The sequence below is a fragment of the Gossypium hirsutum genome, chromosome D08 (genome assembly GCF_007990345.1).
Source record: "Gossypium hirsutum isolate 1008001.06 chromosome D08, Gossypium_hirsutum_v2.1, whole genome shotgun sequence".
NCBI classification, from domain to species: domain Eukaryota; kingdom Viridiplantae; phylum Streptophyta; class Magnoliopsida; order Malvales; family Malvaceae; genus Gossypium; species Gossypium hirsutum.
In genome coordinates, this window is record NC_053444.1 from 51111654 (window position 1) to 51138344 (window position 26691).

Here is a 26691-nt window from a genome sequence, read left to right on the forward strand (position 1 = left end):
GTATAGTTCATACAAACTTACCTGCTAAATTGCAGAAATACCAAAGTTCAGGGGCATTTTGGTATTTTCTATTTTCCTCAATTTCCCACCCGATCTTGATCTAAATTAATAACTTCATTCAAGATGTTAATTTAGACAATAAAAATTCATTTCATACAATTTGGTCATTTTTGAATTTTTTACAAAATTGCTCCTAAAGTTTTACTTTTATTCAATTTAGTCCTTAAGCCCAAAACATGCAAATTAACCATTTTACCTAGAATTGAGCTTAGCCAAATTTTCATGGTATCCAAAAAGCCCATTTATGCAACCATTTCACATTAAATCCTTCTAATTTTATTAATTTAACAAATTAGTCCCTAATCGAAAAATTCATCAAAATCACTTAACAAAATACTTTTAAATATAAATCAACATTACAAATTCATCATCTAACATAAAAAATCACAAGATTCATCAATGGAAATGTTCAAAATCTTTAACAGTTTCAAAATCAAAGGTACGAGCTAGCTGGACCTAGTTGCAACGATCTTAAAAATATAAAAATTATTAAAAATCGGTGAGAAATGGCTTACCATGCATCATCCAAAGAAGAACCAAAACTTGAAGCTTTTATTATGGTGGTTCAGTGAAGAACAAAACAAATTGGGGAAGAAAACTATCATGTTTTCTTCATTTTTTTAACCTTTTCTTTATTTTATTAATAAAATAACATATAAAACTTTATAATTAAAAGAAATAAAAGCATCCAACCACCCCACTATCTTTAGGATGGCTAATTTACACAATAAGGTCACCTAATTAATATTCTTTACTCAATTAACACTTTTAAACTAATAGTAATTGACTTTTTTAACTTTTACGATTTAGTCCTTTTTGCTTAATTAACTATCGAAACGTTAAAATTTTTCAACTAAACTCTAATACCACCTTAATGACACTCAGTAAATATTTATAAAAATATTTATAACTTGGTTTATAGAAATGAGGTCCCGATACCTCATTTTCTAAAACCACTTGAACTTAATAAATCATTTATACAACAAAAATCATTATATCAAAAACCTTTTTAAAATTACAATTAACTCATAAATATTAAATATAATATTTAAAAACTTACTCATCGAATTTGATAGCCTCGAAGTCACTGTTTCTGATACCACTGAAAAATGGGTTGTTACACACATGACCGTGTGTCCCCTATAGCTTACAAAGGGTTGCAAGTTAGGCGGTTAAATGACCTAGCACACGACCTGGCACATGGGCGTATGGCTTGGCCGTGTGACCTAAGTCAGTGGGTTACAGAGGCTGGAACACGGCACTGTGTCCCTACTTCGAATGTCCACACGGCTGTGTGACCCCTGCAGTTTAAAAATTTTCATCTTTTTTTGAAAAATTTTATATATTTTCGATTTAGTCCTAACTTATTTCTAACGTATTTTTAGGGTCTCGAAGGCTCGTATTAGGTACAATATGTATGTCAATGATTGACTTTGCTATGATTGATGTTGTGATATTAAATGTTTAAATTTTTGGATAGTTTTGAAGCGTAATCTCCAGTAATGCTCTGTAACCCTATTTTAGTGACAGATATGGGTAGGGGTGTTATAATGAAACCTAAATATCAAATAATATATTAACTTTTTTTTTCAAATAAAGTTATTTCTTTAGGTTATATGTCAAGCATGGTTTTTACTTTTCAAATATCTTTGGATAATATACTATTGGGTATTTGAATTTGAATTTGACTTTAATATTTGCCCAATTGTCTAGAAAAAGCCCATTTCCAAAATAAATTACAGAAATTGACCGCTTTTTTCAAAAATAATGGGAATGATCCGATTTTACTAAAACGAGCTGGGTTGGCATCGTTTTCAGGGGAAAGTCAAAAAAGCGCATCCAGCTCAACGCTTTTTCTCTTTTGACCTGTAAAACGCATCTAGGTCAGTGACTTTAATATTTGCCCAATTGTCTAGAAAAAGCCCATTTCCAAAATAAATTACAGAAATGGACCGTTTTTTTCAAAAATAATGGGAATGATCCGATTTTACTAAAACGAGCTGGGTTGGCATCGTTTTCAGGGGAAAGTCAAAAAAGCGCATCCAGCTCAACGCTTTTTCTCTTTTGACCTGTAAAACGCATCTAGGTCAGTGAGTTTTATTAAAGCGCTTCCAGGTCAACACTCTTTTGCCTGTGTTCCAACAATTAAATTTCCAAAAAATGTCATTTTTAAAAAAATTACAAAAACAAGCCATTTTTTTTAATTTTACAAGAATGGGCCTTTATATAAACCCAAGTGGTAGCACTATTTTTTTTTTAATTTTTTGGTGCCACCAATTATTGTGAAAATAAAACATTACATAACAGACCTTTATATAGACCCAAAGTCTCATTTCACTTGTTTTCTTAAGCAATGTGGGATGTGAGATATGTTCCTAGATAATGTGGGTTTCCTTCCTCTTTTAACTAACAACATAAGATTAAAGGCTATATAGAAATTGTTTTGTAAAAAAATTATAAAATATTGTGTCACCTTTAATCTTATGTTGTTAGTTAAAAGAGGAAGGAATCCCACATTGTTTAGGAACAAGCTACAAACCTATTTATTTATGAGTCTATATATACACACATCTCACATCCCACGTTGCTTAAGAAAACAATGGAAATGAGACTTTGTATCTATATAAAGGCCTGTTTTGTAAGTTTTATTTCCACATTAATTGGTGGCACTAAAAATCTTTTTTAAAAAAAGTACTGCCACTTTGGGTCTATATGAAGGCTCATTCTTATTTGCATTTATGTTAGTGAAAATTGCTTGATTTTGTGTTGTTCAGCTTTGTTTACTATTGGCTTTCTTATTTGTGTTGTTTTCTTGATAAGTATGATATCTCTTTCAAGGTACATAGAATTAGGATTACATTGATAGAATTTGTAAATGTGAATGGTTACATTTCTTAATTATTTAGAATTATGATCAAATTGATAAAATATTTAAGTATTGAGGACTAAATGTGTTATTGTACCAGTTAAAAAAAAACTTTTCGTTGTCAATTTAACAACTAGTGACCAAAATAGGAAAAAATTCAAACATGAGTGCCTAAATTGAAAATTTTTAAAGTTAAATAACCAAAACAAAAACGCGAACATAATTAAGTGATAATTTGTATAATTTGCCCTTTAAATTATATAAATCTTATACCAATCGATATGTTTGGTACATACTTTTGTAAGTCGATATTTGCAAAGACAAATCTATACATAGCAGAAATTGAATCAAAATAAACCTAAACTATTTTATATCGATTTAATATCGAAAATAATATGTATATGGTATGGTCAGTAGTGATATCGACCTTCTTGGTGATTTATCAAAAGCACTCTCATCAAATTTTCTATAGTTCTTGCCACCTTCCTCCCTTCCTCTCGTATGCACGTTAGGGTGAATTTAGTTTGGTTCATTAAATAATGCTTTTCTTATATTTTTTATATTAAATTTGAATTTTGAGTTTGATGATATATGATATCAATAGAAGTGAAGAAGAAGGGGGAAGATCTGCTCATGAAGAAGCATAAAAGAATGAGATCATAGAGTGAAGTGTTTGGAGTCGAATTTCGGGTCAGATTATGATATATTTTATTATAACTAATAACAAACTTTATTTTATGGATTTTGAATATTATTGAGTAAATTTTAGAATATTTATCTTAAATATTTATAAAAAATTAAATAAATAAAAAAACAACCAATAACTCTTGTATAGTATTTAAAAATTATATAAAAATTTCAAATTATCCCATTATTTTTTAATATAAAATGTTTATTTTTACGTAAATATAAAATTAATTAAAAATCCTACATGTCAAGAATCGTTCAAGCATCACGATTCAAATATTCACTTTTTTTTAGAACCTAATGCGCATTTGATTCACTTTCCTTCTCATGGTTTGACCATTTCCTCTAAGAGTATATAAACCGTTATTTCAGTCCGGTTTTTTAATTTAACTGATTTAATCAACCATCATATAAAATAATTGAACAAATCGACTTATATAGTGTAAACTGACATAACTAAATCGACTTAACATGATTTAAGCAACTTAAAATAAATATATTATAAATTATATATTTAAATTAAATATTTTAAAATAATGAACATACTAATGTATTTAACCGATTTAACCAACTTAATTGACTTTTATATTATAAATTATAAATAAATTTAAAATATGCTAAAGGGGTATATATGCCCTTGAACTTTCGTGAAAAAATCAATTAAGTTTCTTCACAAAAAACGCTTAATTGAGTCCTCAAACTCTCAAATTCCATCAATTAAGTCATTTGACCAACATTTTCCGTCTTTGACTGTTAGAGCCTTTACATGACCGTTAACGATGCTGATGTGGCACTCCATGCCAACGACAATCATTGATGTGCCAATGTCATGTTAGCAAAAAATTAAAATATCAATTTTTTTAAAAGAATTTTTTTTTAACTTTTTACTGGAATGAACTTGGATAATAATTTGTATAGGTGCATTCATTTTAAAACTTAAATTTTCTTTTAAATTAGAAAAATATTTTTTAAAATTTTATAAAATTTTAAAAACATTATAAACATTTATAAAAGTATCAAATAAAATTCAAAAATTTCAAAAAAAATTAAAAATTAATAAAAAACCATTTAAAAGTTAAGTCCAAAATGAATCTAAACAAATGGTTGTCCAAATTTAGTGTGAAATCTAGACAATCATTTGTCCAAATTCATTGAAGAATATTTTTTAAATTATATAAATTTTTAAAAATTATTTTTATTTAAAAATATGATATAATAAATTTCAATGTTATAGTAATAAATCGAATGACACTATCGAAGGATAAAATTTTTTCAATAATTTATTTAATTTATTTTGATGTTTTGAAATTTAAAATTTCAATACTAAAAAAATTAAAAACTTTCAAGAAGGGGTAAACAAGTACTAAACAACAATTTTTTAAAATTACTATTTTAATTTCTACCGCTTTTCACTTTAATTCTTAATTTTTTTGCTTGGATCAAGAATTAAGAAAAAAAATTAGGTAACCAAAATGAAAGTGACCGGACATGATTTAGTATGTACGATCAATTGACATTAATGTTTTAACACTTGGTTGACTAAAATAAAAATACCCTAAAAATTAAATGACGAAATTGTAAGAAATTTTCCAGAGTGACCAAAGACACCCTAAAAATTGGGTCATCACTACCGTAACGTTATGTTTGGTTCAACATAATAGCATAATTATTACAAGACGATTCAGTGTCCTGCAATAGAGTATATGGGTTTAGTTAACTGAATTTCCAAAACGGTGAATCACTAATTCCAACATTACTCGGTGAAGTTATTGAATAGCCATTCGGTAAAAAGGGTACTGAAACCTCCCTCATGAATGTCATCCATTTTTTCTCCCAATTTAACCTTTCAAGCTTTGAAAATACTCTCTCAAATCAAAATAAAACAAAACATAATGACATTGAAATGATTCAACAAGCAGCAAAGTAAAATGCAAATCAAATAAAAAAAAACATGAAAAATGAAGACATAATAGTTACCATGAGATAAAATAGGATCATATTGGGAGAGTAAATTTATTCCAAAAAGATTAAGGATATCCTATGAGGGTAACACACTTATGAAAAAGTCATTAGACGATCACACTACAGGAAATTAAGTTTTTAGCGACGTTTTTAGTGGCGTTTGGACCGAAAACGCCGCAAAAGGTAAAGCAGTAGCGGCGTTTTTCTCATAAATGGCACAAAAGGTAAGCAATAGCGACGTTTTTTCATAAACGCCACAAAATATCATTTTATTTTTAATGAAATTGCGCCGTTTTTCTAGGTTTAGTTTTATCCCCAAATCAATTTCCCAAAATTCCTTATTTTTCCCCTAAAAATTTCCCCAAATCCCTTATTATTTTCTTCAAATCAAAATCCCCTAATCCCTTAGATTTTCCCCGACCTTCTGCTACATTGTCGTTCAGCTGAGAAAGGGGAGTTCTAGGAATCTAGTCGCGATTTGGCTGAGAAGAAAGAGCCTGTGACACCTAGTAGTGATAGGTGTAGATGGTAAAAATCCTTGCCAGCAATTGATTGCCTCCTCTGCATCCGGCTAGGGTTCAACGAATAACTGAGAAGGCGACATCAAGTTTCCTTTTATCCTATCACCATGAGAGCCAAGGTAATACTATTTTCCTTCTTGTCTCAATTTGCTCTTATTTATACAATAGATCTTTGAATGATGTTTCATTTATGGCATCTTACATGATATGTAATAGTGGAAGAAGAAGCACATGAGAAGATTGAAGAGGAAGCGCCGAAAGATGATTTAAGGTAAGAATGTAAATGAGATGATTTAGAAAGAGGTTGAATTTGATATGGTCTTTAGCGGCGTTTTTGGGGAAAGCGCCTGCTAAAGGTCATGTTCTATAGTGGCATTTTTGTGAGAAACGCTGTTACAAGTCATGTTTTATAGCGGCGTTTTTTCACATAAACGCCACAAAATTTAGCGGCATTATCTATAACGGCATTTTTTGCAGCGCTTATCAAGACGTCGCAAATTATTTTAGCGGCACTTATAAGCGCCATTATAGGCCCAAAAAAACTACGCTAAAAACCTATTTGCTGTAGTGTCACTGATAAAGTAGCTTTCGTAATGGTATGTCATTAAGGAGAGCTCAGTCACAATACTATGGTAAAATGACTTTGTGGCTAGATGAATTTATAATTAATAGACGAAAAATGAATAAAAAATGAATTGAATGTTGTATCAAATAAACAAAAATGAATAAAAATAATAAAGTTAGATAAATGAGAAACATTCATAAATGAATATGGTTTTCTCACTAAGTATGGAAATTACCTGAGAATTAATTAATTAATTAATTAAAGTTTAAAAAATAGAACTAAATTAATTGATTACTGTGAATCAATTGAAGGTAGAAAATTAAATATATTTTCTCATAGATTCTTTTATGGTAAAGTTATTATAATTTTAACAGAATAAGAATTAAATTGAGAAAATTATTTAATTGGGAAATTAAATTATTTATTTAAATTAAATTATGATGTTTAATTTAGAAAATAGAAAAACATGTATTGTGTTGGATTGAATTATAAAGTGTTGTGTTAAAAGTCAATGAAGTATTTATAATTGAACCCGATACTGGAGAGACCCAAAAGCTCGTCTTATTGAATATAAGGGACGACAAACCCTAGTATGTTTAACTAGGGCTGTCGCCTCTCTCTTTCATAGTTCAATTAGGAGATTATTTTTCTATTAAATAGACATATATGCTTCTACTAATTCAATAAGGTTTTCCTTTCTTTTCTTATAAATAGATGACATTAGTAAAGATAAAAATAAAAATGAGTAATATACAACTTTGAGATGTTATTCTGCCCGAAAATAGTAAAAATTTATTTTTAAATATAAATTTTATTTCTATTCGTTTCTATTAGAGAAGATTTTATTTTCATACTGAAAGTAAAGTAAATAATTTTTAATTTTGTGTTTGATTCGAATTTGTTCGAGTCCACACTCGAAGCAGTTTGTAGTATGAGAATAACGAAAAAAATCGTTCGATTGAAAATCGAGAACGTCTAAAATTTGTCTCACTCAAGCACAAATATATTTCAGGAAAAATTTCTTATTATAAATATTGCAAACCAATTATCAAAATTTTATTTTTTTATTGTAAAAAAATCATTTTTAAACCGAATTTTTTCTAACAATATATCTCCCCACAGTTTCCTATTGTTGGAGTTAATTTCGAGGTCGCGTATAAGACCCAGGAAATGAAATCAATGTCGAGAGTAGTAATTCGAAATCATAAGCTGATGTGGAGGCTCGTGTAGCGGTTCATGTACTCCGTTTTGTGATTGATATGGGTTTTAACTGAACAGAACTCGAAGGTGACTCATTGGTGGCTATCCAGAAGCTGACAAATCGTACCCCTGATAGATCAAGCATTCGGCCTACTATAACAGATGGCAAAGAGCTAGCGGTTGGCTTTACTCAATGCATTTTCAGACATAACAAAAGAGGTACCAAGGTTGCTCATTTAATTGCTAAAGAAGGATTTATCAGTTAAACAACATATTTTTGGGTAGAAGAAGTAATTGCAGTGGCGCGTGAACAAGTGAGACTCGACCGATGGTGGATTGACCTGCCCGACTGAAGAAGACCGCGGTGTTTCGGGAATGGTGCATGCATGTGAGGATTTTGGAAGCTCCCTTCTTTTGTTCAGTTAATTTCTTCGTCAAGAAGAAGAGCGGTTTTGTGGGCTATTCTGATACTTTTGCTTTGGCATTTTGATGTCTCGTTTTCTGAGAAATGTTTATGCTCTTTATTGTTTGCTGACCATTTCTTAGATTTAAATGGCTAGCCTTTTCGGGTTTCTATAGTATTAGCCAGTTGTGTTGTGTGTCGTGGTCACTGTATTCTCTCTGATTAACATTATTACATTTTATTTTGATATGATTTTTATTATTTATTAAATATTATTATAAATTATATTGAAATTTTAACAAATAGTTTATAATATTTTCATATTTTATTAGTAAATGTAATATTTTTTTTAGAAATATAGAAATATTTAAATATGAAATAATAATTTTTTTATGAATTAGAAGAGAAGGATAAAGCCGACTCAAACGTAGACTACACTTATGATAATAAGGACTGAAATTTTATAAATTATTATTTTTAATCAAAAAGATAAATTTCTTACATATTTCATAACATTATTCTAATGAATCAAACAATATGATATTATTACTTGTCTGTTTATTTTATTTGCATTAAATAACAGATTTTAAATTATTTTATTAGTAATTACACAACCCATGACGTGTAATAAAGGCAGCTTTCTTTTATCCGGAAGTAAAGAAAAGCCCAAGGACAAAATGGGCAAAACGGTGAATGCATAAACAAATCGAAATAAAAAAAATCCCAGGGTAGAAAAGGAAGACACAAATTTTAAAATTTTGAATGATTTTTTCTATTTTAAAATAATATTAGCTCTAAATTTTAAAATTCGGAAATTACAGGTCTGAATTCTAAATTTGACTGAAAGGGATAAATAAACGCTGCCCTTCTTTCGAATTTTTCTTTCAGGAGTTGTCTCTTAATCTCCATCTCCACCATTTTTTTTTCCTTTTTAAATCTTTATTTGGTTGGATAAGCAATAAGATTATGAGAATTCGAAAGAACAAGAAGCTATCGTGGTTAATATATGCGCAAGGTCCAAGGGCTGAGAGTGTTCACGTTTGCCGGCTGAACCAGTCACCGTGGGATGTGAATCCTTTACCTCAAGAACCGTACCCTTCATATCTCCACCACCGAGTAATTAACACTTTCTCGTCGCTCTTTATTTTCCTTGTTTGTTTCTTATACCAGATCTACTTTCTTCTCCCTCACCATTGCGCTCCCTTTATCTACATTCCTCTTTTTTCTTTTTAGGGTTTTCCCCGTTTAGGGTTTAAACAAGACCCTAAATCCTCTCGTTATCGTCTATTTTCCCTTCAGAATACTCGATTTTCGTTAAAGGATCTTCGTCGTTTCATTGTATTAGTTTTTTACTCGGGTTAGCTTAGTTTATTATTTTCTTCTTCTCTTTTTTCTGAAATAATCCAGTTAGAATATGAAGATAGTTTTAATGGAAATGGGGGCATTGGCGATTCTGTCGGTGCTGTTGAGAGGTAATTTACTTCGTATTCTTCGATTCCACTCCTTTTTATCAATTTGCCTCATGGTATTGTATGTATTAGGGTTTTTTCTTTAAAAAAAAAACGAAAAGAATAGGGCGAGTTCTTGAAAGTAAAAAACCCAGTTTGTGTGTCTTGAAAAGTGTTGCGTTATTGCTCGAAACGCAGCGAGGCTACGATGGTGGGGAGTAAAGAGCAAGCGATTATGAAAATGGGAGGCATGATTATCGATGATAATGGCGATAACGATGAGATTAAAACAGCCAAGAAGACCCAATGCCAAGAAGAGGAGGCTTTGCTGCAATCTTCCAACAACAACAGCAGTAGCAGCAGCAGCGATGGTGGAAACAATATGAATCCCACATCGTTGACCAGCAAGAAAGCCGATAATCAGTTGACTAGGAGCCGCCGTGGATCACGAGCCCGAACATCCAGGAGAGGTGGCTCATCATCGGCATCGAACCTGAATGATTTCTACTATTATTCTGGGTTTGGGCCGTCGTGGGGAAAAAGGAGACACGGAAGTGATAAAGAAAGCGAAATCAGCAAGAATCTCGTAGAGGTTGAAAACAACGACAGTGTTACCACTGCCCAAAACAATTCGACGCTGTCGTCTTCTTCACAAATCGATGACAATGAGGAATTTGATTATGTCGAGGAGGAGGAGGAGGAAGAGGATGACGAAAATGAATATAGTGGCGAGAAACGAACGAGAAAGCCCATTAAAGCAAGATCGTTAAAGTCACTAATGTGAAAAAAAAAAGGTGTGGGTTGTTTCAACTGAGCTGAAATGATTGTGTTTTTTCGTTGATTTTATGGTAATTGTCTTTTAGATTTTTACTAATTTTAATTTCTTCGCTAATTTGCTCGTGAGTCGAGTGGACGACCAATATGGATACCTTAGTTAATATCTGAAAGGGGTAGGGTTTTTTTTGTAATTCCATCATATTATATCCTTTTATTTTGCTGCGATGATATTTTATAGATGGGGACGAAAATCTTTGCTCAAAATAGTCCCCCGTTTAATGTCATGTTTCTACTCCATAAGTACAGTTTTTTATTTGGAAGATTATTTCTATTGAAATAATGTTTACTTTTTTTCATACACTTCAAAAAATTATATCTTATACTAATATTCAGACATGTGTCCAACAAAAAAATGGAGCAAATAGGACCTTAGTCCTCACACAGAACACACTCTTCACATATCCCACCCTTTTTGAACTTAGTCTCATCGCACATTGTCATTTTTGGCACAACACATTTATAATATTATAAAAAATATTAATCCGAAGACCGACCTAAGGGCTAAGAATGTGTTCAAACTGCATTGATTGAAACATTGGGGATAAGTTCATTTGGATGTTTCAAGGTCCCAGCAATGTTTGCATGCGCGGCCCAAAAGTGCTCCGTTTCAGACCAATTGGACTCTCAATATGGGGGCTATAAACCTAACTTGTTTCAAGCATTATTTCCCACCTAAGCTGCCCCTACTTGTTTGAAGAATGTAGGGACCATATTATACAACAAGTTTTGTTTTTTATTAATTAAAATATATTATATTAAATTATTAAAAGTTGGTAGAAATTTTGTAACCTTTCATAAATAATATAAATATTTAATTTTAATAATGATGATAGTTTAAATTATAATTAATATAAATTAAGACCAAAAATCAATAATTAAAAAAATGAATATATGAATGAATGTGTAAAATTTACATTCTAGGGACTTCAAGCACATATTTATATTTTTTAAAATTAATATTAAGAAAAAAATTACAACCAAACTAAGTGTGTACATATTTATATTTTTTTATAATATATGACAAATTCAATTATAGCAAAGATTATTGACATATATGATTCTTATTATATAAATGAGTATTCAATGTTGATATATATATATATATGTTGAGAATAATCGTCTCGGTTTTATTAATGAGATAATGACTAAGCAACAAAATAAAATACAAAGAGAAACGAAGGAAAGACATGCGGCAAACTCTAAGCCTAAAAAATAAAGTAAAACTGAAGAGCCAACAGAAACAACTTAGAAAAATCCCAAATTCTAAAATCCAACACAGCTTGAAACCCTAAAATTAGTAAAAACACAAATAGCCATATCCTTACGAACTGACCAAAACGATGAATCTCCTTACAAAACACCCTAAAAGTTTCCTTCCAACCCAACATTAGACCGCCACTTCGTCTATTCGAATTCACATTAATGCCATTCCGAAATCCACATTTCTCTCCAACTGCAGCCATTCGAGACACACTCAGCTTCGTCTGAACCAAAAAGACCACAGAGGGATTTAAGCCTTGCAACATATGTCGGAGACGCCGAATTATCCGAGGTCTCCCCAAGCCTGGGTATTCCAACTTATGAGTTTCATTGTGTCCGGCTGGCTTGCTTAGCAAGACCTGTCGATATCATAGTTTTTGAGTTTTGTGCCAAAATATCCATGGTTTCCTTCGAAACATTCGAATCCCCATCCTCCACCTCATTCAATTTCATACGTGGCCTTTTAGAACCTTCCGAGGGGTGAATCGGTGTATCCTCCCCCTCCACTAGCGACATTTCTTCATCATAGTTAACATTAGTGCAATGACCACTAAGTTCCAGCCCGTGTCTCCCTTTTGGGCCTACAGGCCTTATTTCCATCTCCTTATTCAGTTTAATTTGGGATAATTAGAATTCAAAGCACCAAAAACTCCTTGATTTAAGGGATAAGATTTGGAAGAATCACCCCTAATCCCACCCGCATTGATTGTGGAGTTTCCAAAATTAATCCCTCTTCCCTCCCCATCCTCAATCAACCATTTGCTCTTTCACACGGAAGCCCTCCGCGACGGAGCGCGTAAAGAAGTATCTCACTGAAAAACAATCTCATACTTCGGTGTTGTAGCCCGCAATGGACAGAAACTTTCCCATGGCCTAACTTCCCGCATGAAAAAAAAAATAAAATAAAGACTTTCTCATAAGCGAAATGAGCATATGCACATATACCATTTGGGAGCGCAAATCTCCTCCTTCTGCACAGTGAAGAAATTAGGGTATGTTTGATTGATGGAATTGATTTTCCGGAAAATCATTTCTAACTTTTTCAGCGTTTGATTGGCGGAAAACATTTTCCATTTGGAAAATGAACTCCAAAACAAGGGAAAATGAGTTACATTTTAAGTAAGACATTTTCCGTGCTCTCCTCTCTATCGCCTCATTCATTCCTTCCTTCATTTCTGGTAGAAAACTGCTTCTGTTTATCGATTTTCCAGTAACTTGCTTTTTTAATTATTCAATATTTGTTTTTTTAACACAATTACAAATAATTTATTTGATATTAGTTTTTTTCAATTTATAACTATTAATATTGTAGCTTAATAATTGAGTATTATTATAAATAAATCATTGCAATATATGTAAAAATAATTTAATATATAAAAATTTATTAATATATATTAATATATGTAAAAACAACTTTTTCGAAAAATATTTTTAGGAAATCTGCCAAACAGTCGAAAATATTTTACACAGATTTAATCAAACACCAGAAAATATTTTTCAGTAAATCATTTTACAGAAAAGTAAAACATTTTATAGAAGTCATTTTACCGGCAATCAAACAGACCCTTAGATTGAAATAATATTTATTTTAAATTTTAGTTAATAAAAACACTTAACAAATAATTAACGTACCAAATGATAATTTTTTAATTGTGCCATATTAAAATATTTTCCTTAATTCTAACTTTAAATTGCTATATATATATCTGGTTAAACACAATCTCCCGAAGTGACATCGGTCCTGTTACATTAGGAGTTATATTAAGTCAGACACTTTTGATCTCTCAACACTGATTTTTTTAATCTACAATACTCTGAATTTTTACGTGAATTTAAGTTTCTTATTTGATAAAAGTTGAGATAAAGAAAGTTAACAAATTCAACTTTCTCTTGTCTCCATGGGTGTATTTGGGAGGGCCCATATTCACAACCATGGCTTCAGGCAACCAGGGAGAAGGGGGGCGATTCAGAATTTCATATTCCATGCCTACAAAATAAAAAAAAACAACTGTATTTTGATATCATTGTTCACAGTGTAGCAGAGCTTGCTTGGAATTTAAAGCCTTTTAAGCCATTAAACAATACCTGAGAAAAGGATGGGTCGAGCACAGAATCCAACAATTCACTATAACCATCAAATGCAAGAGCAGAAATAAAAGAAAAAAATGGATGCAGAAGTGGCCGGCCACCACCATTAATGCATCTAACCATTTCCGTAACCAATCAGCCTGGGAGCACCCTAAAACTACAGCTGATCAACACTTCATCACTGCCAATGTTCCTGTATATTGGTTATTACTTATAACTCAATCAAACAAAGCATATATGTAACATTCGAAACAGTAAGAATGTATATAGAAAAGTTTGGGTTTTTTTTTTCCAATTTTTATTGGTTATGCACCAAATTGCCATATGTAATATGTACAATTTTCATAAGCTCATTGCCAAAAAGAAAAAAGAAAGAGGGCCACTCTCTGCCGCCCTTGAAAGAATCTACAATCCTGGAACCGAACTGTATTCGCCGTAAAAATCGGCGATCCCAGAAGCAGCCCAGAGCCGTTGATTAAACTCGTCTTGCAACTCGTCGGGCACGAACGACGTCCTACAAAGCGGACACGTTTTCTTATCATGGTCCATCCAACGGTCCAAACACGCCCTATGGAAAACGTGCCTACAGTTCCTCAACCACCTGATCTCTTCCCGGCCTTCGAACTCGTACAAGCAAACAGCGCAGCTCTCCGGCGGGTCCCCCACGACGACGAGCTCCTCGTACTTTATGACGGGAAGTATCTCCCGGATCAGGAGAGCTGATACGGGCGGATGCTCGGGTGTCGTTCGGGTCGGGTTTTCGGGCCAGACTGCGTCTGTTTCGAGGAAATTGGTGAGTCCCATGAAATTTAAAAGTGCGGAGATCAGATTCCGGATGAAACCCAGAAAGGAAAGCGTGTGAACGAAGAGTTTCGGCAAGAAAACTTCGGTGTAACCAACTGGAAACCCCATGAAAGCAGTTTTACAAAATATCGTATATGGTAATTATATCAACAATGGAATCAAAATTGTAAAGAGAAAAGCCTTTGTTTACGTATTTATGGATAGAAAAAAGTGGAGAGGAACAAAGCGAAAGAGAAAACAGGAAGCTTTTGCATTCAGCTAAGCTATGTGGAAATCCACTAAATAATTATTTATAGTACCATACTAAGATGTGAGTGATTGGGTCACTGCCTGTGACATGAATCGACAAGTTGTGATTGGTGGGTGAGGGTGAAATTAGGAGTTAGGAAACGCTGCCTGTTTCTGGGATGGTCTCCCTTGGGGAACATGGTAACATCTCGTCTTTTTGTTTACTAAACTAAACAAAATATGAAGGAATTAGATTGGTTAATTATACAGTCATTACAGTTCAATAACTATTTTTTAAAGATTGCCTTGTATTAAAGTTAGACCTATTCATGGGCCAGGCCGGGCCGGGTTTGAGCTAGACTCGGAAAAAATTCGGCCCGAATCTTAGGCTCCGATCGGCCCGAAATATGGGTCTGAAATTTTACCTAGGCCCAGCCCGAGAAAAAAAATAAGTCCGAGCCCGGCCCGGCTTGATTTTTAATAAACACAAAAAAATATTTTAAAAATAAAAAATAAAAAAATATTTTTAAAGTATTTTAAAATTAAAAAATAAAAAATATATATTTATTATATTCGGGCCGGGCCGGGCCAAAAAAGTTGAGTCCGAGCCCGATCCATTTTTAAACAGGCCTCGTTTTTTTGTCCAAGCTCATATTTCGGGCTTATATTTTTACCCGAATCCTCTCATATTTCAGGCGGATCGTCAACTCGGCCATGGACAGGTCTAATTAAAGCAATATATATATTTTTGGTTGTAAAATGGAATGTTAGGACGACCTTTTACTTTAGCTAATAAATGGACCCCCAAAAATGCAAGACTTAAATTTCGTCTTAAATACAAAGCTTGAAAGCAATAATTAATTTCTCGGAAAACAAAGATTTTAAAGCTGCAAATCGCATTTTATTTTTTTTTATTTTTATTTTTTATTAATCATTTCCAATCTGTCCATCGCCATCACAAATCATTGTGCCTCACCTCTTCATTATTCAAGGATTTATTTTATTTTATATGCACTACCAAAGGTGCCAATGAGATTGGCAACACCAATTGTGCCAAAGGATTAAAATGTAACTTTCTGCAGTTTTAAGGATCTGGCATGCAAATTTACCATTTTGAATTTTGAAAGTGAATTGTTGGTGTGCGCACTAAAATTGAAGTGTGGCTAATTGCCTTCTAAACCCTCCTTATTTATTATTTTTTTTATTCCCCTTCAACTCACTTTTTTATTTAATAAACATGCCCTAAACCTATTTTTGTAGTTAAATAAGCTCTTAATCTATGATTTTTACTCATAAAAGCCCTTTATTTTATTATTAAAGTAAATATATTTTACCTAAAGTAAAGCTATTTAAAAAAGTATAAACTAATTCGCATTTTATGTATTATTTTGGTAATTTGATGAGAATAGTTTATTTAAAAATTTTACTAAATTTGATGAGAATAATTTATAATTATAATTTATTTTTTCTATTTGGGTTACATTTATGGGTGATCAGTTTTATTATTACTTCTGGTTTTTCAATAAGGCATGCTTGGTATTTCTATTAATTTTTTTAATTAAATCTAATATTAGTTACGTTATAATTAAGATACTTAGGATTCTAATTAAGTAATAACTCTATTTTAATTTAATAAACTATTCTCATTTAATAACTCTATTTTAATTTTGAAAAAATTAAAAATGGAATTCTGAGAGCATTTACTCAAACACTTTGCGAGCGCTCTTTCTGTTGTTCTTTGAGCTTAGCTTCTTTTGGCATAAATCCTTCCGCTCTTCAACGTGGTGCCTTGGAGGAGTTCTTAAGGAATCCTCACTTGGGTTAAGGCTGACTTAGGCGAGTTTGGACGAACGGATCGCCTAAGGCCGCACGGTTTGCGAGACGAAAGGTCTAGCCCCGTGACAATTTAATTTAATTTTTTTAAAATTAAAATAGAGTTATTAAATGAGAATAGTTTATTAAATTAAAATAGAGTTATTACTTAATTAGAATTCTAAGTATCTTAATTATCACGTAACTAATATTAGATTTAATTAAAAAAATTAATAGAAATACCAGGCATGCCTTATTGAAAAACCAGAAGTAATAATAAAACTGATCACCCATAAATGTAACCCAAATAGAAAAAATAAATTATAATTATAAACTATTCTCATCAAATTTAGTAAATTTTTTAAATAAACTATTCTCATCAAATTACCAAAATAATACATAAAATGCGAATTAGTTTATATTTTTTTAAATAGTTTTACTTTAGGTAAAATATATTTACTTTAATAATAAAATAAAGGCTTTTATGAGTAAAAATCATAGATTAAGAGCTTATTGAACTACAAAAATAGCTTGAGGGCTTGTTTATTAAATAAAAAAGTGAGTTGAAGGGGAATAAAAAAAATAATAAATAAGGAGGGCTTAGAAGACAATTAGCCACATTTCAATTTTAGTGCGCACAACAGCATCAATTCACTTTCAAAATTCAAAATGGTAAATTTCATGTCAGGTCCTTAAAACTGCAGAAAGTTACATTTTAGTCCTTTGGCAGCATTGGTGCCGCCAATCTCATTGGCACCTTTGGTGCCTCCAATGTGATTGGCCTGATCAGGCTGTGTCAGGTTTTTTTTTTCTGTTTTTTTGGTATATTTTGGTAAATAAAAAAAATTTATAATATTTTGGTAAATAAAAAAAGTTATAATATTTTGGTTATTTTTTATTTTTTTATAATAATTTTGTAAAAAACCCGTCGTCCTCCGTAGAAAAAACAGTTTCTTAATAGCATGATTCATCTTTATTTATTTATTTAAAATAAAATAAATTTGGTTGTTGGATGTCATTAAAAGATTTATTAAAGTTTGTTATATTCCCTTCGGTTTAGGACATGTGACAATATAACAAGGCATTTGAAAAGTGTTCATAAACACCTCTCTACTCACAAGTAGCTGGCTAGTCTTTAGAAGACTAATGGCTCGATTCCAACCAGTCTCTTGTTCTTCTTGGAAGGGTCCTGGCTGGTTATCTCTGCAAACTAGTTGCTCGCTCCTTGTGGGAAGGTCTTGCCTATTCGTTCCTTAAGACACTCACTCTTCTGTTAAGAATGTGACTGTCAGGCTATCAAACCCTACATGAACATTAACAACTCTACACCACAACTCAAAAGGAATGGTAGAATGAGTCTCATCACATGCATCCTCCCCAAGCACTTAGCAACAATGACTACTTCTCCAGGAACATAACCTCCACTATATATACCCCCAGCTCAATGAAGAAGGGATCAACCCTCAAACATTCTAGCCTTCTTACTATCCTCAACCTCCTCTTTTACTCACAATCTCTTCACTTGCATTACTCCTTGGCTCTCCACCCAACCAAGGTGAACCAACCTTCTTTTACACCATCATATCCTCCTTTATGTCACCTCTCTTGTTGACATCACACATCAACAAAATTTACAATTATTAATAGATATGTGATAAAATTTAATGCATCGAAATATATTTTTAAATGTGATTTTAAGATATTCAGTAACAAAATTAATGAAATATTTTGACAAAAAAAAACCTCATGAAAATATAATCTCATGTCTAAATTTTGGTTTAAAAAATAAAATGTCATTTTTTTATACTAATGATATATAACCATAAGAGTTTGGATTGGATGTGAAGTTATAAGTAAAATATTTGGATGTCCCAATGCATTATGAGTGAAAGTTGAGATTGACTATTCGAGGTCTGAAAATGAAATCTAGATCCTTTATTAATTTAATAAAATGATTTCAAAATTGAAATCTAGATGCTTAATAATTTAATACAATGATTCGTGTGTCTTTATGATAAGAGTAATGCTCAAATTAGTCATGTCGTGTACTAAAATAATGCAATGTTTAAAACTGTAATAATTAACAACGGCCTCCACAGAAACATTTATTTTAGTATTAAAAATTAATATGTGTCACTTGTAAATTGTTAGATATAATGGTAAAATACATTATATTTTAAAATGAAAAATTTAGATTTAAGTTTTATATATGATATTATTAGAAGGAGCAAATCCGAACCCCGAACATGAATCTTAAATACTTTAAAAATTTTTAATATTTGTTATTATTATTGGCAAAAATTATGGAATATACATAGAAATAAATCTTAAAAAAAAAAAAAGAGAAAAATCGTCGGTGAGAAGAGCCCTGGCCAACCAACAAAGTGAGATGGGTGGATTAGGAGATGGTCCTTTCGAAAGCGAAATGGGTGAGAGGATGCGCGGCCATCAAGTTCCATCACTTACTCTTGCCCCTGTACCTACCCCGTCTCCACCTGACATCCATGGCCCCTACTGCCTCGTGCCTCCTCTTCTCTCTTTCATCAACTCCCATGCTTATCATTATTATTATAAACAAAATGTACTTCAAAGTCAGTTTAGTTCTAAATAAAATACTATAAATTATAAATTTAAAATTTTTAATAACATGTAAATGCATATAAAAATTATATACGTTTAAAAATAATATATAATTAATAAATGATAAAGCGTTGAATAACATTCAAATGGGTAAAAATATTAAAATAAATATTCTGTTGGCACGTTATTCTTTTTAATAAATGTTAGTGGCAAAATCTAAATATTAATATTTGTAATTTTATTTATTAGGTTTTTTAATATAAGACAAGCCCATAAATATAATTTATTTAAAATATATAACGACATGTTGATAATTTCATTAATTGAGTTTAATGTTGAAATAAATCGTAATATCCACTTAAATAATAACCTAAATAAATTTGTTAAATAACGATTTAATATTAATTAATTAAAATAATAGAGGAGTGTTTAATAAGATAGGGAACATACATTCACCCAATTGTTGTTGCTATCTAAAATTTGGTTTGATGGGAGAGTACAATTCATGATCACATGGTTATCACGTTGATTGATAACATGACAAGTTGAATTATGGATGACAATTCTCCATATCTCGTGGGATATCTCAAATCTTCGGTTTCTTCCCATCACTATACATGGAATTAAATGCATATTTTGGGAAATGGGGTGGGGACAATTTATTAGTACTATTTTGCCAATTTCCATTTTAGTCCTTATTCTTTTTAGATTAATCATGAATTATTGAAGGAAATTTTAGTAATTTCTTATATCCACAATTTTGATATATACATGTATATTACTTGCAATGTGGGAAGATAATATTCTTATAATAAATAAATGGATAAAAAATAATTAAATTTTATAGATTTTATATTTATTTCTTTGTAGAAAAGGGATTTTTAGTCATTTCTCAATGCATTATTTTATAATTTATAAAAATTAATTCTTTCAAAATTTCGTGATTGCTTCTTCTTCAAAAATTTTAAATCTAAATGTTAGAACTGTAAATAATATTTAATATAAAATTAGAACTGTAAATCAAGATCTGTCATGTCAAATCATTAATAATAAAACAAGAACAAAACTAGATGTTGAAACATACCTAAATTCATCGATTTCTTGAAATCTACGGATCTTGGGGTTTTGATATTCCAAATTAGCACACAAGTAATCTAAAGAATGTGACTCTCTTTTCTAAAGATGGAATATTAGAAAAGTTAGCTTGTATGTAATTTGGGGACCATAACCCTAATATATAAAATTTTGACACATTAACCCTAATTCCTAATTAGCCCATCACTAATTAGAAATTGATTAAAACTTAATTACTAAAGTATCTACCATATTTGACCCATACTTTATTTAATAATTAAAGCCCAATAAACCTTAACTAAATTAAATCACTTTTAATTTGAGCTAACCTATCATGATAGTAAATAATAATATGTAATTACCTTTATTATATATGCGATGTCCATATTTTCTAACACCAAACGGTTCATTACTTAGGGTTAAAGTCAGGTCCTTTTAAAAAAATTCAAAGCCTGACGATTCGCATGTCCAGGAACGAAAGTCCAATCAATTTCATGCAGTTGTACCTCCCTTTAACACGTGGTAAAGCGTATACATCAATTTTAAACGAAAAGCATATACAATAAGTTTCATTCTAAAAAATCCCCCACTTTGCTTGGCCAAGTTCTTAGAAGAGTCACTTTATAACTCTTCTTTGAACTAGATGGGGGACAAATAGTTATGGTGTTCGTCATTACCGACCTGCTATTTGGTTACCTGACTGGGATCGACCTGATCCTTTTTACTTCAATAGTGATAGCCTGCATAGTTCGCTTACATGAATTCGCATGTGGTGGGTTTACATCATCATGCAAGTAAACCCACACTTAAGAAACACGTGTTAACCTTAGAATAGAGTATGTGTTAGTATGCATGGAGTCCTACTTAGGACATCACATCCGGAAATTAATTTCCTACTTAGGACATCACAATATTTAAAATATCTTTGATAAAAATAATAATAAACTCACCGGTACTTAGATAGGAATACATACAAAGAACAGAGAATGATTCCCCGTGGAGATGGTTAAGATTAATGAAGCAAGATGCAAAAAGGGAACCGATTGAGAAACCCTAAAAGAAATGTTTGATGCATGTCTCCTCTCTCAATTCTAAATGCTTTTATCTTCATCACCCAACGTGGCTTTTGACTCTTCATTTGGATTTTCCCCTTTAGCACTGCTCTCTCTCTTTTTGTGGTTTTCATCTGCCCTTCCGTCCCTCTCAGCAACTTCCATTTTTCTGTTCTTTTTCCTTCATTATTTACATGTCCTCTTCTTCCCTGCAGCTGAGAAAAAAAAATCCATTAATATTTATATGATAATGATTATGTCTATTTATTTTATAAATTTATGATAGTCAATGCTTGCTTTCATCTCCTATCTTAAGCGACTTTATTTAGATAATCTATTTGTCAAATGTCACACTTTGGGACCTTGTTTTTCTTAGCTGTTTTCCAAAGGCGTTGTCAATTTTAGTCTCATATATATGAGTTGTCTAATTGAAACAATAGTGAAAATGGACTCATTATGAACAACTTTGAAATTGACACACCTTTTTCTGTAGGTTCCAAATTTGATTCGAGATGGATACCAACTAAATTTATTACAGTTTTGATTCAATGGACCACAGATATTTTATGCCTTTTTTTTTCATATATAAAAGAAAATTATTTAACAAAATAAACAGAGAAGAAAATTAATTTGCAAAATAGTTGAAGTTGAAGCTTAGAGGGTATCTCCGGTTGTTGAGTTTTATGGGTCAGGTTAGATGAAATCGAGTCGAATTGGATCAAGTGAATTTTTTTTTGAGTTAGTCGAGTTAATAACTTTTATTTTATCATTTTAATTTGATTTGAATTTTTCTAAAATCAATTCGAATCGAATTGAATGAGATTTTTCGATTTAAATTAAAAAAACTAAACATATCAAAGTAAAATTTTGTTACAATATAATTCATTCCATGTTAAAACGCATAAATTTAAAATCATATATATTTCAAAACCCTATCAAAGTAAAATAAGAGAGAAAAAAAGATACTTTAGTATGATAAACTTGATTTGGTAATTTATTTGTTTAGGTTCTCAGAAATATTATACCTGATTTTTTTTAGAATTTTAATTTTTTTAATTTATATAGTTTTTTAAAAATATGCAATTTTGGAATTTTTTTATAAATATTTTAAAATTTTGGAAATTATTTTGATTTTTTTTATAACCTTTTGCTGAAAGAGAACAATTTGTCCATTTTTTAAATTGACAAGAACAAAAGAGATATTTACATCAATTTGTTTTTTGAGTTAATCAGATTATTTGAATCATTCGAATTTTAAATTTCAACTCGACTCGAACTTGAAAACTAAATTACTTATTTGAGTTGACTCGAAAAACCGAATAATTCGATCAACTTGAAATTGAAAAAAGATTTCGATTTTTTTAAGTCGGATGAGTGTTGCTACCAACTTTCATATAATTTTTTTTCTGCTCAAATGAAAAATGGTAAAATATCATGAATAGTCCTCATATTTTATAAAATTTTCATGATAACAATTTTTAGTTACTTTAAATTGTTTTTTTTCTACTTTCAATACAGTACTAATAGATTTCAAGCCAAAACTTTGGGGGCAACTACAAGTAAATATGATTGATTGGCTGGCAGTGCCACACCAGCACAAATTAACTGGTGCGAAAGTAACAATTTGGTAAACATAATACAAGTTCAATGATCAACTAGGTCCAAAAAAAAATTAGGAACCAATTAGGCACAAATAACAAATTCAAAGGCCAAATTATATATTATCCCAAAAACAAAAAATGATAAAAAAACAACATATTATAGAATTTAATATGTAGTGTTCCATATTATAATATTTGTACATTGTTGATTTATGAATTAGCTTAATTTACGATTTGGGTTTTTAAATATATCCATTTTTTTCACTTTGATAGTTAATTTTTTATCCTAATTTAATAATTAAAGTAAGTCAAAGTTATGTTTTTTTCCCTTTTAACATACTTTAGAAATAAAAAATAAAAAATAAAAAACAAAAAACGGTAAATTTGGACAATGAAACAACGTCATTTGACATGTTGTGGCCAATGTAAGAGCCTTACTCGTTATTCCTATATAATAAGGTATACCAATTTTCTTTTATAAAAGCATATAAACCATTAATAATTATTACAAATAGAAATATAATGTAAAAATTCATAATATATGAAAATCTAAAAAATACATGTGAATTATAAAATTATAAAAATAGAAAGAAATTATAAAATATATAAATAATCTGAAAAATATATATGAAACAATTAAATATATAAAAATTCAGAAAGTATTTAAAATCTATTATATAATAATTGTTGGAACATTTTTAAATATTTATAGTGTTCCAATAACTATAAATGAATGGGTGTAATTAATCAAAAGTTATATTATTTGATTTTTTGAAAAAGAATTATAACTATTTGAATAATATTATTTGAATAGTTATAATATTAAATGTAAATGAATAACTATTTTAAACACATTATTATTCAGAAAGACGCCTATTGAAAGATGTCTCTATGAAGAGACATGAAAATTTCTATAAATAGGAATAAGATTTCATTTGGAAATCACACCAACAAATTCTAATATTTTTTCTTTCCTTCCTTCATTTTTTAATATTATTAGATTATTCTATAAAGTATTATTGCAGAAGTCATTTATAGAAATTAAGTTTCTTGTTACACATTGCTCAGTGCGCAGTGGATTATTCTCGTTAATGCAAAACACAAATAGTCATTGGATTCATTGTATCCTCGAGGTTAATTTGCTTGGAACTCATTTATGCACCGAAAATAGGTGGGGCGAATATAACCTTAAAGATAGTTGCTTGATACATGCCTTGGAGCCTTGTCCTATTTCTTCTTTTTTCTGTTCGAGTTCCGTTCGTGTGTTCGAGATTTTTCTCACCGGATATTTGTACTAACAATAATAAATTTATAATTTGTTTAGAATGCAATGCGAAGATAAAAATTGTTCGATTTGTTTTTTTTTTAAGTTATATTTCGGTTGCTAATTAATATGAGATTTTCCAATGAGAATTCAACGGCGACAAACACGGTAGCGACTGAAGGTGACGGTGATGGCGAAGGAGATAAGTGCGATTCATTAGGCTCCATGGAGTTGCTCGACATCTATCAAGATTTCTTCGATTCTTTTATGCAGCAGCCTTGTTGCGCGGAAGCGTGTGAAAGAGTAAAATTATTTTACTGAAAAATCACACTAAGTTCAATTCCCAGGAAAGAGAGGTGGATCACGAGGATCGCTTACATACCAGATCTTTCCTAGCCAGAATATCCCTCTATCGTAATTTAATAGCACAATAAATCACTACAATGACACTTGCAAAATATGCAGAACAAAAATAAAGAACACTAGAATTTTAACGAGGTTCAGCAAATTTTGCCTACGTCCTCGGGCACTACCAAATATATTTCACTCCAAAAATACAAGTGAAAGTTTACAAATAGGGAGAGAGAACAATTGCCTTAAGTAGAGAATGGCAAGTGTGGGATAAAGAAAGTAAGAAATGGTTCGGCCTATTTATAGTTGAGGTTCAAGGATCAACTTGCAATGTCCCTATACAATTAGGGACCAAAATTGCAATTATCCCATGCCAACTTTTAACCCAACTTGCCAACCAATTTTACTTTCTACTTTCGGTGCCCACCCTTTTTGACTTTTCAAACAATGGGTGGGTTCCAATAATCTCCACCTTGAAGATTTGATTAGGATAATCTTATCTTCACACAATTCTTTCTGCCTTTGACAACAATACTTGATAGTGCCTTCTTCAACTGTTAAACTTGCAGGATATTAATCAAGTTCAAACAATGTTCGAACTTGGTTGCTGTTACCACCTTGGTCATCATATCTGCGGGATTATTTGCAATTTTGATCTTCTGAAGACAAATTTTCCCCTCTTCAATAATTTCCCGCACAAAATGGAATCGTACGTCGATATGTTTTGTACGTGCATGATAGACTTGATTCTTTGCTAAATGAATAGCACTTTGACTATCACAATACACGTTAATATGCTCCTGAACCAACCCCAAGGTTTTAGCCATACCTTGTAACCAAATAGCCTCCTTTACAGCCTCTGTTACAGCCATGTACTCGGCTTCTGTGGTTGACAATGCAACTGTAGACTGTAGTGTAGACTTCCAACTTATTGGTCCTCCAGCAAGTGTAAACACATAACCGGTGGTTGATCTTCGCTTGTCCAAATCACCGGCATAGTCAGAATCAATGTACCCAATAACACCTTTACCAAGTGTATTATCCTGCTTGAACAGTAATCCAACATCCACGGTCTTCTGAATATACCGTAGAATCCATTTCACAGCTTGCCAATGTCCTTTTCCAGGATTATGCATATACCTGCTCACTATACTAACTGCCTGTGAAATGTCGGGTCTTGTACACACCATTGCATACATCAAGCTACCCACTGCATTAGAATACAGAACTTGCAACATGTATTCTCGTTCCGTATTCGTCGAAGGAGATAGTTGTGCAGAAAGCTTGAAATGAGAAGCCAACGGGGTACTTACAGGTTTGGTCTGCTCGTTCATGCCAAACTGCTGTAGTACTTTCTTCAAATACTGCTTCTGAGACAAGCTAACTCTGCCATGAGCTCTATCTCTACATATTTCCATGCCAAGAATCTTCTTAGCTTCACCTAGATCTTTCATCTCAAACTCGAGATTGAGTTGAGTCTTCAATCTCTCAATCTCAACTTTGCTCTTAGATGCTATCAGCATATCATCAACATATAAGAGCAAGTATATGAAAGTTCCTTCTTGTAGCTTCTGAAAATATACGCAATGATCAAATTTACTTCTTGTGTACCTTTGCCCTTTCATGAACTGATCAAATCGCTTGTACCACTGCCTCGGAGATTGTTTCAATCCATAAAGCGACTTTGTCAGTTTGCAAACCCAATTTTCTTTATCAGCAACATTGAATCCATCAGGCTGAGTCATATAGATTTCCTCTTCCAAATCACCGTGTAAAAATGCTGTCTTCACATCAAGCTGAACTAGTTCAAGATCGTATTGCGCAACCAAGGCTAGCAAAATTCGAATAGACGAATGCTTCACAACTGGAGAAAACACTTCATTGTAGTCTATTCCTTCTTTCTGAGCGTAACCCTTTGCTACCAATCTAGCCTTGTATCGAATTTCATTTTTACCAGGAAATCCTTCATTCTTTGCATATACCCATTTGCATCCAATTGCCTTCTTTCCCTTGGGCAGTCTCACCAAC

General features: G+C 31.4%; 2 protein-coding genes across 2 annotated transcripts; one reads left to right on the top strand and one right to left on the bottom strand.

Annotated features, from left to right (window-relative positions):
• The first annotated feature begins 9024 nt into the window (after positions 1 to 9024).
• On the top strand, positions 9025 to 10845 carry LOC107900878 (uncharacterized). Its single transcript, XM_016826627.2, has 3 exons — positions 9025 to 9380; positions 9672 to 9736; positions 9911 to 10845. Exons 1-3 carry the CDS (start codon positions 9231 to 9233, stop codon positions 10494 to 10496), a joined length of 801 nt encoding a protein of 266 aa, XP_016682116.1. The 5' UTR covers positions 9025 to 9230; the 3' UTR covers positions 10497 to 10845.
• A 3319-nt stretch (positions 10846 to 14164) lies between these two features.
• Positions 14165 to 15115, bottom strand: LOC107900877 (brassinosteroid-responsive RING protein 1). The gene has a single exon (XM_016826626.2). The coding sequence runs from the start codon at positions 14807 to 14809 to the stop codon at positions 14303 to 14305; it is 507 nt and encodes a 168-aa protein (XP_016682115.1). The 5' UTR covers positions 14810 to 15115; the 3' UTR covers positions 14165 to 14302.
• Positions 15116 to 26691: the final 11576 nt, after the last annotated feature.

Excerpts from the sequence above, each read along its gene's own strand:
- LOC107900878 (XM_016826627.2), top strand. The coding sequence starts at position 9,231 with ATGAGAATTCGAAAGAACAAGAAGCTATCGTGGTTAATATATGCGCAA. Across the intron at positions 9,381-9,671 it reads CTTCATATCTCCACCACCGA|TTAGAATATGAAGATAGTTT; the intron begins GTAATTAACACT and ends GAAATAATCCAG. Across the intron at positions 9,737-9,910 it reads TCTGTCGGTGCTGTTGAGAG|CGAGGCTACGATGGTGGGGA; the intron begins GTAATTTACTTC and ends CTCGAAACGCAG.
- LOC107900877 (XM_016826626.2), bottom strand. The coding sequence starts at position 14,809 with ATGGGGTTTCCAGTTGGTTACACCGAAGTTTTCTTGCCGAAACTCTTC.